Source organism: Malurus melanocephalus, unplaced genomic scaffold (assembly GCF_030028575.1).
Source record: "Malurus melanocephalus ecotype Western Australia unplaced genomic scaffold, MMel_1.1 scaffold_43, whole genome shotgun sequence".
Classification (NCBI taxonomy): Eukaryota; Metazoa; Chordata; class Aves; order Passeriformes; family Maluridae; genus Malurus; species Malurus melanocephalus.
Genome location: NW_026623275.1, coordinates 2,445,992 through 2,465,787, shown reverse-complemented (window position 1 = coordinate 2,465,787; position 19,796 = coordinate 2,445,992). Strand labels below are relative to the sequence as shown.

Sequence of the window (19,796 nt, the reverse complement as noted above, 5' to 3'; positions counted from 1 at the left end):
GGCGCTGTTGCCGATTTACACTGGCATAGRTTATGAGGAAAAAGCATGCCCACTGACTTTATAGAATTTCATATTTGTGGCCAACAACAGAATTATTTTAAATTACCAAAAGWAGGTAAGATTTATAGCCTTAACCTTTACGTAGCTTTTTTGTGTCTGAGTCCTGAAGTCCCTACTTGTTCTACATCCTCAGCACCTCAAAAATCAGCCCACTGAGTGCTGTCAGTCTGTATCACACCAAAGCTGTTGATTTGTAGTGAGAAATTTCTTCCCCCAGACTCTACYTGATCATCTTATTTCTCAAGTTTTYTCAGCAGTTCATTTTATGGAAATGTATATTTAGTACATGTGTGTGGAGAGGAGTTACGCATTTCCAAATGAATAAAGAATTGTTCATGGGGTAGCAACTGGGAGCTTGTGGGCAGGACTGGGAGATAAGTAGGGAAGGAGGAAGAAAAAGCTAGCCAATGAGTTGAGACAATATGGTCTTCAAATTGGGGAACTGGTTTCCAAAACATCAGACTGTGGATCTTGAAGGAGTGCTTTTAGCTGTTTGCAGACCTGGCTGTCACAGTMACAGCCAGTCCAACTGGCTGGGTCAAGCTGCCTCTGGCACAGTCCTCTCAGGAAAGGATGCAGCTTTCTGAAGCTGCAGAAATTCCTTAAGCTCATCCTGTGGTTGCATTGCCTCTGATTTTCACATTAGAGGTGGTGAGCATTTGGTGATGAAGAAAGACTGTCATTATARGAAGTATTTTTGGCTGTGATTATAATCTTAGAAAGAAAAGAGATAGTGAAGAAGAATGGCCTGTGGGTAAAAGGAATTAGTTTCCCTTAGATCAAAGAGGGCTTCTAGTCTAATATGTTAAAATAAATGGTGTTTACAAAGTCTTCCTTTCTTTGCACTGACTGCCCATAGCACAGCACACCATATTACATGTATAATTAAAATACAATAAATGCACAAAAAATTAATCCTTATTAAAACAGTAGAATAAAGTAGCACCAGTGCATTTCTATAATTAAAAATTATTCTGAACCTGTTTTTTTTCTTGTAAACCTCGTACTATTAACTGTCTGCAATTATTTAGARCTCTTAAAAATCTGGGTTAGATTTATGTTTCATTAGTCTCCACCCACCCTACTGCCATCAATTGCATTCATCAGCTTGATGGCTTGCCCAAGTAAACTGTCTTAAATTTTCCAAGTGCTCTTTTTGCAAATTGAGTTAGATGCAGTATTGCTATTAATCAGATCTGTAATGCAGCASTTTGAGTAGTCACTTATTTCTGTAAAGCTCTGCTCCCTTGCAATTCATGCAGATTTATCCTTCAGTTTCCCACATCCTGAATTTTGTACAACAGACAAGAGCAAGAGCTGYGTTACCTCTTTCCTGTAAGGTGAAAGAACATTCTCTGTAAATCAGCTCCCATCACGAGGAAAGTCATTAATAATTATCTGTTGATGAGGATCCGTCTGTTTATCSCYGCTCCCTGAAGGCAGAGTTGRAGCTGCAGCTCTGGGCAAAGCCAGYTTTTCACTAAAGGAAATTTTCCTCCTAGGACACCGCTCATCCCTGACTCTTGCTGCTCCCTCTTGGGCACAACCATCCCTGCAAAAACCTCTTACACCTGCAGCTGTGCACCTCCCAGCACCATCCAGTCCTTCCTGCCCTTGACTATACTACATTACCTGTGGGCTGGAGCATACCANAAAAAAAAAAAAAAAAAAAAAAAGAAAGAAATCAGAGACTTTCCTCTGTGTAATTAATTGATCAAGGGAGGCACTCCAGATAAGGCACAGCAGTGGCTGCATCCTGTAGGAGATGGAGGTCTGGAAGCCTACAGGAGGCACTGACTTAGGGTGGCAGCAAATGGCCTTTCCTATAAATGCATGACAAGATTCCTAAATTTGAAGCAAGAAGCCTATAGTGATTTGACGCAAGAAAGAGCCCAGGGTTTTTAGTTTTTTGAGACAAGATTTTTATGCAGAAGGGTGTGGACTGGGGCAGGGAAGGGTGTGGACTCAGGCAGGGAAGTCAGTCTCAAAGCAAATGGCAGAAGCTGATTCTGTTTTCCTCTCAGTATGTAGCTGAATTTACCGCCACAACATGCTATGGTTGTCTAAGGTCTACATGGATTCAAAAAACAATTAAACTGCTTMATGGAAGGAAAAGGTACAAAGGGATGTTAAAGGCAGAGGTACAGGTCTTGTATCAAGGTATTACTGAGCTATGAGATGCTCACTGGTGAGAGTGTCCACTAAAAAACTAACCACCATTTGATTTTTCTGGTCTGTATACTTTTCTCTAGGTGTTTATGAAGAGCCACCGTTGGAGACAGGATATTGGGCCAGATGGATCTTTAGTGGCACTCAGTAGGACCTTTGYTGCATCTTTTGTAGGGAAGAGAAAGTGGATATTTGCTAACATTAGACTTTGATGATCAGTACAATTTTATCAATTTCAGTAGCAATTGACCTGAAAAACAAGACCGCTGATGTGAAAAAAAAAAAAATAAAAAAATATGCGTAACTAAATCCGGTAGAAACTTTCCGGCCATGACTAGTAATAGTAGTACATGCAAAAAAATGATGGGGGAATGAGGGCTCWAAGGCTATTTAATTGTGAAGGATCAATTAGATAAATGTGTACCCCTTTTGATTTGTTGGGTTTTTTAAATTATACAGCTGCAGACATTATGGAAACTATGAGTATTTATATCTGAGCCATATGTGGGCAACACTAAGAAATATTAGTTCAATAAGCATAATGATAGCTGTACTCAAATCAAAATGAAGTTGTTAAAAAAAAGAAAAACCTCTTATTTATTTCCTTAATAGACATTTCTATGGTACTCATCATGGCAGAAAGAGAGTGCTGAATACTTTGAGGAAGATTAAATTATTTGTAATTATACCACAAGTGGAAGCTTTTAACCAATGGAAAAGAAATGTGGAGCTACCCTGATATTAATCGTTCTCACAGAGACAACTGCTAAATTTTTTTAAGTAATGCTGTGAACTTCCCCACGACYTTTCATCCACACTTTCAAAATATTTTACAAGCACTGATGAAATTTAGCCTCATACCACCTGTGAAAAATAAACAKCACATTCCCACTGTACCAATAAGGAAGCCAAGATGTAAAGAAAAGATAAGCAGRAATCATGATAATTTTGTATTTCACAGGAATTCAGAAAAACTGAACTCTATGGCAGAATGCACGATGCATTTATCTTTGCAGGCACACTTACCCGAGATTCTCCCTAAGCTGTGAATGAACACCCTCAGGTATACTATTGATGCATAGTTAAATTCTGTTCTTTTCCCCTTAAGATAGCAACAATGACAATAATAACAACACTTTTACTTGTGTACATGTAGAATATGCATAATGTACATATATAAAGTGTATATGCATATGCATAGCTCTCCTTCCAGTAAAAAAGATCGTTCTGGTACAATCGTTGTGTTTGCAAATACACTCCTTTTTGCACATAGCATGTATTTCCATTTTTATTTCCCTCCCTTCTCAGTGCTTTTTCTGCCTCAAAGATCCCCCCTGGCAATTTGAACCTGTCCTCAACTCCTCAGTTACTAAAATCCCAGATGCTTTTTCAGTGGCAGCTTGTCATTAAGATGCCAATCTTAACACTCTTTCATTTAAAAAGATCAGCCCCTTGGTCCTGCAATCAGCTCCATATGTATTGACCCTTTCAGAGATCTGTCCACTCCAATGCAATTTCAACATTTGTCCTTAAATGCGAAATGTTGAACAGTTCCTGATTCAACTTTTACACTGGAAATGGGCTAAAAGAAGGTGTAAAGTCCACAAGATACTGCTTGCTATGATGGAYATGGAAGAGAATGTTTAATGCTGAYTTTTTTCTCCATTACCTTCTTACCCTCACCCCACTTCACCTATAATCTCTTCTTCGCCTATCCTCCCCCAGTGCTGCCTCACATGCCATTAGCAGAAGGCRTATAACAGGTTAGAAAATCAAGAGTATGTTAATTTAATTGGTGCCACCTTTGCCTTATAGACCCAAACATATTTTTTCAACAAAATAATTAAAGTGCTTTGAGGGAGTAATATGCATCTTGATATATGCATCTCATCCGGAGCTTAAAAGCCTTTTTTATTCCTTCTCTGCTGTTTAATATCCTGACTTTGCAATGTGAGAAAAGCAGCAAATGGCTGCTGAATGCAGCACTCTGGACCAGGACATGCTGCCAAAAGACCCCCATGAAACTTGCAGCTGGACAAAGAGCAAGAACTGCCCTTCACTTCTGATTGAGATGACTTGCAGGATTTATTTTTGGTAAGAAAGAGGCAAAGTTTCTCTTGTAGCTTTCTAATGTCTAGCTATGAAAGACATTCCACAGTTATCTCCAGGTGGTAATGAAAATCTGACTCTTCAACTTGTACTAAAAACACTRCAGCTAGGGCTACCTTCTTTCTCAGGGAATGACAGTGAATTTAGAAGACTTTACCCCACAACAGTAAGGCTGGAAAGCAAGTGACTGCTTCCCAGAGCGAGTTAAAGTACTCAAGTGAGCCTCTAGCTCTGAATTGCCTCTCTCCCCTGGCTAAATAGGCTCACTTGTGGAACTTTTTAATGAAGCAATAAACTTTCCCACCTACCTTCTGCAGTGCCAGCGCTGTGTTAGGGTTGCTGCATTTGTACCAAATGGATTTTAAAATAGAGGCAAATGGTGTGACTCCAATTCCTGCTGCAATGCACACACTGACTCGGTACTGGAAGATGTCTGTGGTTGCAGATCCATATGGTCCGTCCACAGCCACTCTACAGCGACAAGATATTTAGTCAAGAGTCAACAGTGCATAAAGTGACAGAAAGGTTAACATTTGTTGGGCTGCACATTCTCAAAACTGAATTTATGCTAAAATAAAAGAGAAAAGACATGTCTAAGATGGCACATAAATTGCCCTTACAAATAYGTTTAATTTTCAGTGGGTGCCATTTAATAGCAAAGCAACTGGCTTTTCTGAAATGGGAGAACAAGAGCACCCATGTGGATTTGGGGCCTGGCCATCTATTTAAGCATGCAATTGCAATTTTCTGGCTTTCTGAAATGTGATTAGTCATATAATTGCATGTCCAAATTTAGCTGTGGAATTTGCATATTTAATTATGAATTACTGAAAAGCATCCTGTTTTAGACCTTTATTTGTTATATTGTACATATCAAAGCAAAGAGGAACAGATTATATTAATCATTTTAGARGTTCTCTATTTGAGTAAAAGTAATGAAAGACAAGGCAAGAAAAAGGTCATCATATGCAAGGAAACAACTATTTTCTCAGCTCTTTCTGAAAAAGCAGTATTTCAGTATTTTTGGCATAATACTGTACTTAGTATCTGATGAAAAGTCAAAATGTGTAAGGAGAAATGCTTGTTTATKTTACTCCCTCCTGTAATCAATGATCCTGATGCCAAGAAATTAATTTTGGTCAAAATCAGAGATGAAAAAGATTATTGAATGATCAGATGCATTCCTTTAGCACATGGAATGTAAATACACACAGTACTTTGGAGTGCTTTTTCCAGCCTGTCTCTCTACAACATACATGCTCTGGTTTCACTAATACCCAGTCCTTAGGAAAAAAAAAAAAAAAGGCTTTTTCTTCCTTTTAGATTTTCTGTTGTTTTGTGCTCTTTATTGCATGAATCATTCTTAAAATTTATCCTTAAACWGTACAAACAAATAGGCACACAGAATTAAAATGAAGTGTTTTAATAGGAAAAGAAGAAGGCATCCCCAAGCAATGCTATGAATAAATATAGGGACACAACGTGTCTCAAATATTATTGTTACTTTTTTTGAAGTCCTAGCAAACATTTTCCCTTTTATTTCARTATTCAAAATGCCCTGCAAGTGCGATAGCAAACAAAACAGCTACTCTGGCATAACTTCTGGAAATCTGACCTTAGACATAAAGAATCTTTTTTTAAATATGTCCAGTTATTTAGATTATTGCCCAGCCCAGTATTTTTTGAGCACTCAAAACTTTCTATAAAATACAGTTAATTTATGGTATGTATGTCTATTGCCTAAGAACAGCTTTCAGATAAGCTTTTTATGTAGTTCAATGTGAGGCTGGAAGCAATTCTCATTGTTGTCAGTAGATTGAGGAAAAATTGATCTGGAAGAAATTTCAAGGATTCTCTAGTCTGTTGCTGTGCTATAAGACAGGTTCAATTATTTCTGAATCATTCCTTGGAGAGATTTGTCTTGTCAGTCTGCTCCTAAATCCTCAGGTGACAGAGATCCCATCACTGGTTTGAATGCCTTACTTGGCTGTAGCTATACAGCTCAGCCAAATACAAAGCCTCAGAGAAGCAGGGAGAAGAAACAGCAGAAGGAGAAACTGTGCTGTGCAACTGATTATTTTGGTCTAGAGAGAGTGGACAAAACAAAAAGACAAAAAAAAATTGCATTTGCATTTGCCAAAGAGAAGTAGAAAATAGGGCTATGGACTATCTCATTGTGGTTTGGATTGTCCATATTCTTCGTATCCATGCCCACAATTTCATTAGAAAAGAAATCAGACTTATGGGGAAGGCAGGAGAAATATTTCCTTTCAAAAAAAATATCATTAAAAGATTCTATGATTATTTTTAGAATTTAAACATTTACTGATCATCATGATAATTGTGTAGTACTCCTGACTGTAAGAGAAGTCGGATTTTGGGGCAATGTATTAGAACAGCAATTAAGTCAGCCAAAATCCTGTGGAGACATATTATGGAACTTGATTATTTTCATAGGAAGAGTCTATTCTATGATTTTAGCTCCCAAATTGGTCAGAAATCACAACTGTCTTTGCAACCTATATATATTCATGAACATTTTATTTTAACCTTCTTTTAGCAGTTAAAAAACAAGTATTTTATTCTTAACCCTACCTTATTATTCCGTTGCTATGTCTTCCATTTCTGCTATATGTTATATGTCTGCTCCATTTCTGCTATATGTTATTTTTTTTTAATATAATCACCAATTTGATGTATAACTTTAGATATTGAAACTGTGAAAAAGACCTGTTTTTTTGCTTTATTATGAGTTTAACTATTGAAATATTCTTTTTAGTGCATGGCAAGAAAGAAACTGAAGGATGTCATTAGGCACCATAACAAGAATGAAGAGTGTTTACATATGACACTGTTAATTTCAACCCTGCATTGTGGCAAGCAAGATTTGATAACATTTTTTTCTTTCTCATTTTTTACACTTGCTGTCAATCACTTTGAACAATTTTTGCTCCAGTTCTGATGGAATGGCAGACTTCTCATTCCAGTTACCTTTAACAAAGGCACTGATTTCATTTCTAATTCTTATTGATACAATGAAAGAACTGGACCAGATTTTCCTCTCTGCACCCACCCTCTAGTAAACCTCTGCAGCTCAGAGGGGAAAATCAGTCCCTCTGGTCCCAGGCCCTMCACACTCCACCAGAATTTAAATGAKCCTGTGCTGGGCTCTTCTTTGCTGAAAATCTCCCCTATTCCTGCAAGCAGTGCAGGAGTAGAGCTACATGGTTTGAATCCACTATGGGTAGAGCCAGATGTTTAGCTGGTGTAAGTCAGGATGGCTCCATGACTTCAGAACATCCCCTCTAACTTGGAATAACAGAGCATCAACTTATTGCTTGTATTAAGACTCCACAGATGCAGAATTTGAACACAAATAACCTTTATAAAGTGGAGYAGGGTTTGGGAAATGGAGACAGGGTTGAAGGAGACTGTCAGAAAAAAAGTAAGGTTTAGGCAGAAGTTTCAAGGACCACAAAATATCTAAGTAACTGAAAGGGAAAAACAGGAATTTTGGATGGTAAGTGATGGGTACATCACTTGGAACATAAGCATAGGGGCAAAATCTTGCAGATAACTTCCAGTGTCATTTATTAAACAACCATCTTTCAGAACAGATATCTTTAAGTGTAGATATAGATGTTAGAAATCTAGATGGTAGCAACAGAGATAAGGATATTGATATGGACTTTAAATCATGGATTAGTCATCACATTTTCTTGGTAGCTGCTAGCCCCAGTTCATGGCTATTTCTCTGTGGAATGTTTTAGCATAATCCTGTATTTATGAATCCAGAATTGCAATCTGATAATATATCATAAAAAACACACAGAAAATAAATTAAAMCATTAACATTTATTTTTAAATATAGAAATAACATTTAAAAATATGTAGTTTATTGTTCAAACCTTGGTAACATCCACAATTCCTTGAAAGATTTTTCCTCTGCTCCGAAGGCCTTGAAAAGGGCTGCAGTCCAATCCCCGACGAGCCGTATGTGGACACTGAAGTAATCCTCCTCAGGRGCTGAGGTGAGGGTGAAAGGGTGCCATTCCAGCTGTGAGACAGATGGACACTGCAGAAAGATATATTGACCAGCTCCCATTTTAAAGCCTTGTTTCTTCATGTGAAGCTCAAGGACTCCAGAGGAATGTGTCACCACCTGAAGAATAATAAAGGGACAAATTTTATTTTTGTTGAGAAGGGTAAATATTTGTTTTCACTAGGTTAATTAGGTTACAGGTATCCTAACCTGCCCATTGCAGTGTTGTTTCCCAATGGCTTGAGAGCATGAACAGTGTGTTTTGTGGGACCAGCTTGACTTCTGAGTGCAAGARGCAGAGGAAAGGATGTAACTATTCAACCATTTATCGACTTTCTTAGTATAACCTGTGCAAAGGTGTATCTTAATTGACTAGAATAATTCTGTAATTCCTAGTTTTACTCTCCTGTAACACTGYTAACTCTGTAGGATTATGAAGAAAAAAGCACAGTGAGCTCAATTGTAATACACTTGTATAAAGAAGTAATCTCAGTTAGAGGCAGTTTTGTATGTCACGCATAGTGTACTGAGATTCCCAGATCACAGCCACTCTGTGAAATCAGCAAGAAGAGTTATCCCACATCCTGTTCCCCCACACAAGATACACCTGCTCCTGATCCCTGGCTTGGTATGTGTGGGCTCAGCTGCTTCTCTAGTGACATCCTCAATCTATTCTGATGTGATTTAAACAGTCCCTTGGCACACAGCTGGGACAAATTGTTACAGTGGTATTAGTGAAGCTTTGACTATATATGCTAACTGATAATACAGCCCTTCATCTCCTTGGAAGCCTCCAGATTTTAAAGTAAAAATCCTGTGCTGCTACTGAAATCAAGGTAGTGTCTGGCATTAACTGCAGTGGAACATGGTTTTAGTTCATTAAAAGGAGAGACCACAAACAGATGTTTGTGTTATGATGCTGTAAAGTCTGGTACTTCATTAATCAARTTTGGTCCCATATGGAATATTGTTATGGATTTGCTGTTGGAATAAATGCAAAATGTAAAATCAATATGTAGCTGAAACCATGGTAATGATTGAAAAGTTGCTGAAGCTAGGAGTGAAAAATGAGGTCCTAATATAGAGAAGTTACCTTTAAATGACAAAAAGTCATTGACATAATGTTTTTTTTAATGCAGATATGCAAGCTATATCACATACCTTAGTAATGACCACCTCCTGTTGAAATCTCCAAAGCCTAACAATTCTTTCACAGACGTACAACAGCATAGGACTTAAAACCCACTTCCAAGCCTGTAGAAAATTGCATATTAAAAAAACACATTTATCTGAATGTCTAGAAAAATACTTTGCTTTTCTGGTTTAAATTGGCACGTAGTCTAAAATTAAATTATTTTATTTTCTTCTGTGAATTGGTTTGTCTTTCTCAAGAGAGTGTTTGTGTTACTGCTGTAGCAGTTCTGGCTTTCTTGTGGAATAGACATATGGGACTCCCTCACAAATGTACTCCAAAAACAGTGCTAATGTCTATCTGTACTCTGGCCAAGAAAAGTGTTTTAAAATCTTTTCCTATTAAAAGGCAAAGGATTAATTCTATTTAGGCGTTGTTACATATAGATGTCATTGGACCTGTAACCATATAGATGCATACATTTATATGATATTACCCATAGAACTTAATTTATTTTCTTTTTTCCCAAAGTCTAAAGTGTTTCAAAGTGGTCAGATAGGAATAGCTGTTATTGTCAGYTGTGAGTTTTCTGATGGTGAATGAGAAGACATTAAGTCACAAATATTCAATTAGAGAAATAGGACACATTTCCATTTAATCTATTAGTCAACTCTGTTTCAATTTTTTTTTTTTTAAATCTAGGATACTAAATTGGTCATACTTTAAGTRTTGCAGGTGATTGCTGTGCTTGTACTTGCTAATCATATGTCCTGATCACTGTAACAATCAGAGATGCTTGGCTATTCAAGTATACAAGCTGATGATTTCGCTGAGTTGCACTGATAACTAAGATAATTAGATGTAATTGAATCTTCATTATTTTAAAAGAATTTTTTTTTCCTGGAAGAGATACTGTTTTATTTGCACTTTTGTTAATTACACAGGTCATTCTAGCAAACTGAATACTCCACAATCATGTGTCTTTTAAAATCACCAAAGAATAACTTTACTTGCTGAAACATTGACTTTGCTCCACAAGCTGGGTAACAGGAGTTATAAAGTATCTTTTATGAGAAGCAAGTCATAAAATTACGTGGCTTCCTTAGAAAATGCTAAGAGGATGGAGTGGCAATTTCCCAAGGTTAAGTCTGGAAAATTAAATTTTAAAAAAAGCACATGATTTAATAATGGGAAGAAACCAGCCTAAGCCAGAAGATTCTCAGCTAAAGCAGAAACTCAACACATCCGTTGTCCCTAAATACTACAGGTGTCTCTGCACAGTGGGTAATCTCATGCCTTGAATACATTTGCATATATCAAGCCACAATAATGATGAGATCTGTTTTTCCTCCCTTCCATTTGTGCTACCTGTAAATAAAAGCATGTGACAGGAATGATAAGGTTGCAGGCTACCCTGTGMGAGAGCTCAGCTGGGATTTTAAATGTGCCATCACTCCAGAGCAACAGAGCATTCGATCCAAAATATCTCTTGGCTGGGTTGGGACARTGGGGCATCCAGCAGGAGAGATGGGCTCCTAAGGCTCCTGGCTGGCTAATCAGGGCATCAGTATTCTTGCCCAAGWAGTGTTTCCTCCTGTAATGAGAATGAACTGAGACAGGGAGGTGATGGCTCAGGCGAGGCTGTGAGGATAAAAGTCCGGGTGCCCTGGGMACAAGAGAAATGCTCCATCATCCTCACCAGGAGCCAGACTGGGCCGCTTCCTATCTGCTCCATATTTCAGGGAGCAGGTGTGGTGTGAGTGAGAAGGGCTCTGTGGTGACACCCTCCCCCAGGAGTTGTGGCCAGTGTGGCGTGCCCTCTGGTGTCACTTCTTGCTGTCCCAGCCGTGCACAAGGCTGTCCCCTCCCTGCTCAGTCCCACCTGCACAAACCACACCATGGTTTTTTAGCCCCTGAGTGAATTTGTGCCATTCTCTGCGGTGTCTAGCAGGTATCACACCATAGCACATTACACATCCACAAGGCACTGTTCGTATAGATGATCTATGTGCCATCTGYTATTATCACAATTCATTTAAAGTAATGTGACTTTGCAAGTATGGCCCTGGGTAGGCAGGAAAGTGTGACAAAATAGGTTTAACACAGAGAAGTRGAAGTTCTTTCCAGTTAGTTTTATGATAATGAATGTCAAGATATGCTRTGGGAAGCAAGCTTGTGTCTGTATTCATGGTGCATAGCCATGTATTGATTTTTATGGTGACATTGTAGCTGAAATTTTTAGAGAGGCATTCATTTTCTCATTAATATGCAGGTTGGATAGCAGCTAACAATAGTTTAGTTTAAGAAAAATCTATGTCAGCCATTAAAAGAGCTACCAGACACTGAATGCTAATTTTTCTCCTTTACTTTAGGATTTCCTTCGGTATGTTTTCTCTTTTTGGAAGAAACAACAGAAACTTGCATATGAGCAAGCTAAATCTTGAGCTGAAAATGTTAAATGATTTTGTTTGTATGCAAGACATCTGACATACTGTACAAGTCTGCTACTTAATTACCCCCTGTGGATTTGCAATCTTGTTCTAGCAAAATCACCCTTCCATGGGACATTTTTTCCTGCCTTTTGCCTTTCCCTTTCATAATTCATTGTTTCAAATTCTCTTCTTTTTCCCTAACTGAAGACATCAAGGCTGGACAATATGAAGCGTGTGCCCCAGAGCAAGGACATGATTTTCTCTCCACCTTGTTCTCCCTTGGTATTTAAGCTATCCATACTAAAGTACTATTAGTTAAAATAACAATATTAATTTGCATCCCTAGCTCTACAGTTCTACTGTATTTTCTGTATCTCTACCCCCTTAAGTTTTTACTCGGGCACTCTCATTGTGCAATGAGAGCATCAAGGGTATTGGTGATACTGAATTTTTCAAAAAAAATGTACACAACAGACCAGATAGAGTACAATTTTGATATTCATACCCTTCAAAGAGTGTGTTGGTTAATGTTCACTAATCAAAGGATCTTCCAGAAATAAAAATTGCTGTTAATGACATAAAAAGTGTATACAATGCTCCTCACCTGTATGTGTCTATACGGATTACAGAGGAGTTTGGGATCACTGTCTTAGTGCACAGGGAGAGGTCATGGARCAGAAATGTGAAACTAAACTTTCTAAACGTGACACCAAGTGCCAGCCACCAGCACATGCTCCAGCCCCCTGCTCCCTAAGACATTTGGCCTCCCAAGAAAGGACATCAAGTTGAAAGCAGAAGACAAAAATCGCTCTTACCACGGGTTTGTTGCCAGAAAACTGTGGCAAGGGGCACTGAGTGGCRTTGTCCCATTCCCAGTAGTGATCTTTGCAGTAAGTGGCATTGTGAAGCAGCAGACTCTGAGACGTCTGACCTCGGACAAGCTGACTTAAAACAAAAATGCTCATCAATGACATGCTTCTTTCCAAGTTTTCTGTGCCTCTCTTGGCTTTGCACTAGTTGTCAAATGCCAGCTCAGAGATAAATGGAAGTTTGTGAGCTGGCCATTTCAAACCTGTTCTGCTCTCCTGTTCAAATCACCTTTCCTTTAGTTTTGCAATGACTTTCTGACCAAAGGCAAGAAATGTGTTATAATATTTGGTATCCATCAGCACAGCTGAAGTACAGAGAGCCCTTGCATTGAAAATGTACATTTTACTGTACGTGGCAAAATTTGATTTCCAAGTTCTTTGGAGTAGGGTCTTTGACCTCTTCTGTATTTGAACATCTGGTAGTGTTTAGTAAAGTGATAAAATTTAATAGTGACAGACCTTCTCTTTCCTTTACTGCTTTCTAAATGCATTTTTAAAAGCTACAAATAAAGTTGGAGGAGTGCAATTAGATGTATACTGTCTAAACATACTAAATTCTAGCTTCCTTACTTCTGAGAACATTAATGATGTGAATTTTTCAAAATATATCAATCCTGACTGTTCAGTTTAAACGGGTTTCACCTGGTGTTGATTATGGGCAGAGAAGGAAGATTTTTATGGGGAAACTCTGTTTGCTTCATACAGTTTCTCTGAATTTTCCCTTTTGTACTTTGTTTGGCTCTGCCACCTGTTCAGACAGAAAGAAAAGTGGTTGGGCTTGAGTAAGGTTTGTTSAGCCACTTGGGAGGGAGGAAGAAGTGGGAGGTGGATGACACTTTGGGGTTTGACTCTTTTTCATGGAGGGACATCCTGGCACAGGAGGAAACTGCTSTGTTGCAGTGTACTCTCAGCCTGGAGGGAGCACAATGCTCAGTGAGAGGTATCGATAGGGCTCTTCTGCCAGTGTCCCGTTTTTGGGGAGGTCTCTGGCTGAGCACTGCTGGTCAGCTGGCTAGACAGAGGGAGCTCACAAAGCTGAAGGTTTTTAAGGGTTCATTATGGCTGTTTGAAGCTGGATTCTGAAAGTTTTCCCAGAGAGTGAGGGGAGGAGGGTGTTTTAATCAGGCCAGTTTACAGCATTTGCTTGTAGCTCTGCCTCTGTAAAATGGGACTAATTAATTGGGCCAATTTCAGGAGCATTCAAAGCCTGAGTTGCCAAACTGGGTGTGGCGACTCACAAACCACAAGGAAAGAGGTGAGGAAAGTAGCACACCACAAAGCATTGTASTGGCCTGTCCCCTGGCTCATGGTGACGCCATCCATCCAGGATGATGCCATCCATGCAGCTCCAGAGAACAGACTCGTGCACACACTGCTGTGGGCTAGAAAGTTCCCCTGGGTCAAAGAGTCATGGTCTGTGYATGCTTTAGTGGTGGGCAATAGCATCTGAGTATTTTATGAAATAGATATAAAAAGTGTATTGTGACAACAAGGACAGGCTGATGGGATTTTTAGCAACCTGGTCTAGTGGGAGRTGTCCCTTCCCATGGCAGGGGGGTGGAACTAGATGATCATTAATGTCCCTTCCAACACAAACCATTCTGGGATTCTGGGAGCACCAAATGACTGTCCTTGGATCAGAAAGGTTTAACCACAGCTTGTGGCTGTGTGTACACAAGCTAGTCAGCAGGAGAAGTTCTATGCAACAAAGCAATCTTTGTTGACAGCCCCTCACTGGACATGACTGAGGGCTACCCAGGGCTTGGGACTAAGTGYGGCTTGGTCCTGTGAATGGATCACTTGTTGGCTCTTGACACACAGCAATGTGTGCCTGTCAGTGTATTTCCACCCCAAACGCTGCGTTATGCAGCCCAGGGATTGTACCATGGTATGAGCCAAATCTAGGGGGTGAGGAAGGCCATGAGATTTACCTCAAAATGCACTCACTGAATTAAAATGTGAATGTAAATGCACCACTGTAGATTCTCATGAATGCTGTCTCACAGAAACAAGAAAAGGAAATGGAGGGTAGCACACAAGGGAGAAGCAGATGATGCCAGCAGAGCTGGAAACAGGAGATGGAAATGTTTTCATCTTGAAGCACATTTCTGCTCTCTACATTGACAGGGGATTTATCAGTCTCTGAGCTTCTCAGGAAAAGTTCCATGCATCTTCTCCACGGTAAGAACAAGCGTCCTTTACTAAGAGGACAGACCTTTCTGTTGTGCTGAGGAGCAGAGACACAAACAGCACCCAGGCAGTCATCCCTGTCCATAAAAGCCATGTGACTGGGYTAGTCATAAGCCTGAGATGTATGTTACTGAAGTCATTTAAACCTGGTTTGCAGCATAGTATCTACTGCTGCTACACAGTGTGTGTCCTGTGGTGGGGAAATTTGGGGTTYTCTTTCCTGCAGAAAGAAGGCAAATTCGCTTTGCATTTACAAATGCGGAGGAGAATAGCCACAGAGACATCTACCATAGGGGAGATGACATATGAAAGCTTGTCAAGCTTCTACAAGGTCTCTTGCAAAATGCCTTACAAGAGCTGTGAGCATAAGGCTTTATTTATTTATTGGAACCCACAAAGTTTAGATCTGTAATGTCCCAAGTTCCCAAGCATGAAAGTTCATTTATTAATAAGGTGCAGGTTGTAAGATGGTATATCCTTTAGAATAAACTAAAGGACACTTCCAGTCCTCATAAAAGTGATTTTATTTGTGTTTTAATTTCAGAATGCTTTCCTTTTGTAATCTCACTGAAGATCCCAGCTGTTTGTTAATAGGAAAGCATGGGGTTATAGATGTGGATGGTGTTTCATCTCAAGCTGTGTGCACATACCCCCTGTAGTTTACACAGACACTTACCCCATGCCATGGATTATTAAACCAGTGAAGAAAACCACGAAGAGGTGATGGGTATACCAGAACACCTCATAGCATGACCTTCTGATGAGCTCAGTGGATGAAGTCATGATCAGAATTAAAGCCACGGTTATCACAACTCCAGTTATTCCAGCTATTGTGGTTAGTACTTCTCCTGTTGTGTTCTAGAATAAGAATACATTATTAGCATTAGTACTAGTAGTTCATGTTGCTATAATTGTTATTTTATTACTATTTCTGTTACTTTTRTTATTGTTACTGTTGCTGCTATAACACCTGAAGCCAAAATCTTCAGCATAAGAAAAAAACAGAAAAAGACATGGAGTCAAGACAATTCTTAATTTTACCACAGAACAGCATGGAAAGATATTCTTCTGCTCCATTTCTACTCAGGCTTATTCCAAACTGATATGCAAATATTTGCTACCACTTACTTGTTTCAGGAATGGAACAGAGGAAATTAGACAGTCTCATTCATACTTTTATCAATTTTTCTTACATAAAAATGTGGYAGAAATAAAGAAAAATTATTAAAGACATAAGAAGATTAAACCTAGAAGCGTAATAAAGAAAACAGCACTAGAAACCAGCTTATTTATGYGAGGGTGATTAAGTGAGGTGCTAAGACACCTGCAACCATAAAGGTATGGAATTCTTTTGTGCTTACTTTGCTTCAAAGTTTGTGGGGAGGCAGCAGCCCTGAAGTGGTGCACAAAGATGGCATACTCTCATTTATGTAAAAAACATATCTTGTTTACCTGTTCCTGACAATTATCTGGAGATACATTGCATAATAATTTGGTTTATTTTTAAAAGTCATATTTATATTTACATTTTTATTCTTGTCAATGAGAAAACATTAATATGCTGGGCTAGAACGTGTTCCTTCTTGTTTGTGATTCACAGATGTCAGCACAGGTCTGGTATATCTGTCTAAACCCACCAAAATAAACTGAAGTGAGAGTGGAGATTTATTTTGAACACAGCAGTCAGATGCTGATTGCAGTTATAAAGTGCAAATTGTGAAGAACAACAGTAAAAATCTCACATATAAGATGAGAATCAAGCTAAATATGCCAGCAGAGTGTAAACGAAGTCTCCAAGTGGCMTCCAAAACATGAATATCTGTTTTCCCAGTGCAGATGCACAGGAATGAAGAAGCTCAGCACATTTGGATGCTGATTTGGTTCTGCAGCTTAATACACTACAAGAAAAAACAACGCTATATTGTACTTGTAAAGTGCGCTCATTTGATATGGAAATCCTAGAGGTGATAAAATTCCACAATGCCATTTTTACAGTCACTTTTTACAGTAAAATCATTCTTTCAAATGCTCACACTTGACAGCACACAGTACTTTTTCAAATTGATACCTGTGAAGAGTATGTTCAGATCCTATTATATATTAACAGGATTGATCTAGGTGATATTTTGAACATTTCCACTACAGTGGCTAGTTTGAATGTTGAGATGAAAAAAAGCAAAATGTCAAAGACACTTAGTACATTGCTTCTATGGCAGTAGGATGAAACTGAAAAGAAAACCTGAATTGTTTGTCTCAGAACTTTCTTCTCTGAAGGTAGAAGCAATCTATTGTTTGCTTCCCTTCATAATTTATTAATTCTGAGTTTAGCAAYTGAGACACAAGTGAGTGATAAAAGAAATACAAATATTAGAAGTTAGAGTAAAATCTAGGCTGTAAATTGAAAGGTAATTGTGAAGTGTATTACTGTGAGAAACCTGAGAAAGGATCTCAGAATATTCTAGCCTTCCTCCCCAAGGGTATTTAGGACCTTAATGCTTATTAGTGCCCTACCTCACAATYATATCACCATGGGAATGCTTAGTGGAGAAAAAAATGCATGCTGAGAAGTGGTAAGAGTTCCAGTTCAGAGCTGTGAGCTTTGTTCTGCTCCTGGGGAGCAGCTCACGGGAATGCTGTGAAAGTGGTCACTGGGTGTACTGGAAGCTGAGCCCTTGGCTTGCTGTCCTGTTCTGATAAACCTGACTGATTTGTCAACACTGACATGAAGGCTTTTGTATTCCTACCACTGACTGAATCAATTTGCTCAATTTTCTTCAAATTTGAAATTGCTTACTTGTTTGTTTTGAAAGATGCAAACCCCATGCTATCTAARCTGGAAAGGAACTAGGTATAAGCAGGATAAGCCTTGCAGCTTAAAAGAGCTCTTGAATCCTRTTGGTGAATGTCCAGCCATCTTCTCCCTTGGTTTCTTGTTTCAGTGGAGCACATCATTGTTTGAAAGAGCACCATTCCATGGATTCAAACAGTCCTTATTCACGCTGACCATGAGGGAATTTTCTAAAGAGSAGAAGAATGAGAACAGCCAGGGCAGAATTATTCCCCAGATTGGGAAGGTGCTGCCTTCTTGGACAATCTTGGACAAATAGCAAACATGAAAGAAATACTGTGAAGTGCTATTGCTGTTAGGTTATTTTTCTTTCTGAAAAGAAGTTGTATTGATAGTTTAGTTTTGGAGTATTTTAAAATTCTTTGCAGGTTTATTTAATTGCCTACTATTCACAACACTCCTCATCCTCCCCCCACCAGCTGTCTCCTGACAAACTAATTAAAATACTATAGACATTTCTTTGAGCTTAGTAACCTGAAAATTGCAGCTCTGAGTAAGTGTTTTCAGCTGAAATTGAGGTTAACCTTTGGCAGCACCTTCTCGCTCTGGTTAAAAGGCTTTGAAATACAGTTTTACTGACAATAGAATCCACAGAGGAAAACTTTTTAGATGAGGAAACCTAAAATGTGACAGCTTACTGTTTCATAGGTCCTGATTGGGTTCAAGTAGCTTTCATTTGGGCTCTTGCCAAGACCAGAAAGTTTATTCCGTAACTCCCCAGCTTCTTTTGACTGGCTGGAATGATAGCGCTCGATGTTGATCAAGTGGGCAACAATGTGGATGGCTGCGTGAGAGAAAGAGTGGTGTGAAATTACAGGCGTACTTGCCTGTGCCCACAGTGCCAGAAGGAACTTCATTATGCACACTGTGAACTATTCGAAAAGCTCAGGCATAAACTGAGAGTTTTGCATGGATTAAGCTGACAATAAAAAGAGAATTTTATCAACTGCATGTCTAATGAGAAGYGACTGCTTCACAGTGGAGAGGATAGGAGCAGCTCCAGGGTCACCTCCCAGGTTTACAGTCAAGTGCCCTGCAGTCTACAGTGTAATCAAAGGAGAACCTCGTGGGAGCTGATATAAAAGAGTATGCCTCTGATTTTATATTGTTTAAAATTAGGCATACTGATTAAAATTCCTATTTTTAATTAATACAATAGGATGTGCCATAGTTTACCATTGCTACACAGACACTGAGTTGGTTGGTTTAGGCATGAAACCCTCTGCAACTTGCTCTAGAGATGCTTTCAGAATCTGTCCCCTATTAACAAGTAGCTCTAGCTTACTTTGCGCAGGTGGAGCCTGGGGAAGCCACAGAAACTCTGATGTTAAGGCAGAAGAGGGAATTGCAGTGTTAGATCTGATTTGTCCTGAGTATCATATATCACCTCTAYTTCTGGCCTGCCCCCAAAAGGTATATGAAATGGTCTGTTTAGAAAAATGCCTTGAACTAAGAACTCCTCTGTAATTATTTTCCTGGGTGGAAAGAGTATAATTTCAAGAGTGGAAAAGGAAGGACTTTGTTTTATTATTGGCTAACATAGATAAAGTTGTAATCAAGCTAGGTGCAGAGTTTCATTTTTCAATATGAGAGATTCTCAAATCCATTACAGGAAAGTTGTAATTAATGCAAAATATTAAATGCCAAAGGATGAAAAAATGACAATGAAAGATAATTATATGTTTACAGCAGAGCTGTTTCTAGTTTTTATAATTAGCTTCCTGTTATCATTTCTCCTTCAGTGGTTATCTGTTTCTGTCCCTCACCATTTAAAAAACCTTTCTAAAAGACAGTATTTGCAGTAGACCAAATATGATCTTCCCTGAACAATATTATCAAAAAAAGATTCTTCTTCTCTTCTCTTCTCTTCTCTTCTCTTCTCTTCTCTTCTCTTCTCTTCTCTTCTCTTCTCTTCTCTTCTCTTCTCTTCTCTTCTCTTCTCTTC

The 19,796-nt window shown here is 38.8% G+C and overlaps 1 protein-coding gene across 1 annotated transcript in view; it reads right to left on the bottom strand.

Annotated features, from left to right (window-relative positions):
* Positions 1–19,796, bottom strand: part of NOX3 (NADPH oxidase 3) — a 37,818-nt gene that overhangs the window by 7,659 nt on the left and 10,363 nt on the right. The window contains exons 5-10 of the mRNA XM_057364811.1: positions 18,490–18,635; positions 15,680–15,861; positions 12,760–12,889; positions 9,542–9,634; positions 8,247–8,500; positions 4,647–4,809 (exon numbers count right to left, since the gene is read on the bottom strand). Coding sequence (XP_057220794.1) covers positions 4,647–4,809; positions 8,247–8,500; positions 9,542–9,634; positions 12,760–12,889; positions 15,680–15,861; positions 18,490–18,635 — 968 coding nt within the window. The remainder of the gene's footprint in view (positions 1–4,646; positions 4,810–8,246; positions 8,501–9,541; positions 9,635–12,759; positions 12,890–15,679; positions 15,862–18,489; positions 18,636–19,796) is intronic.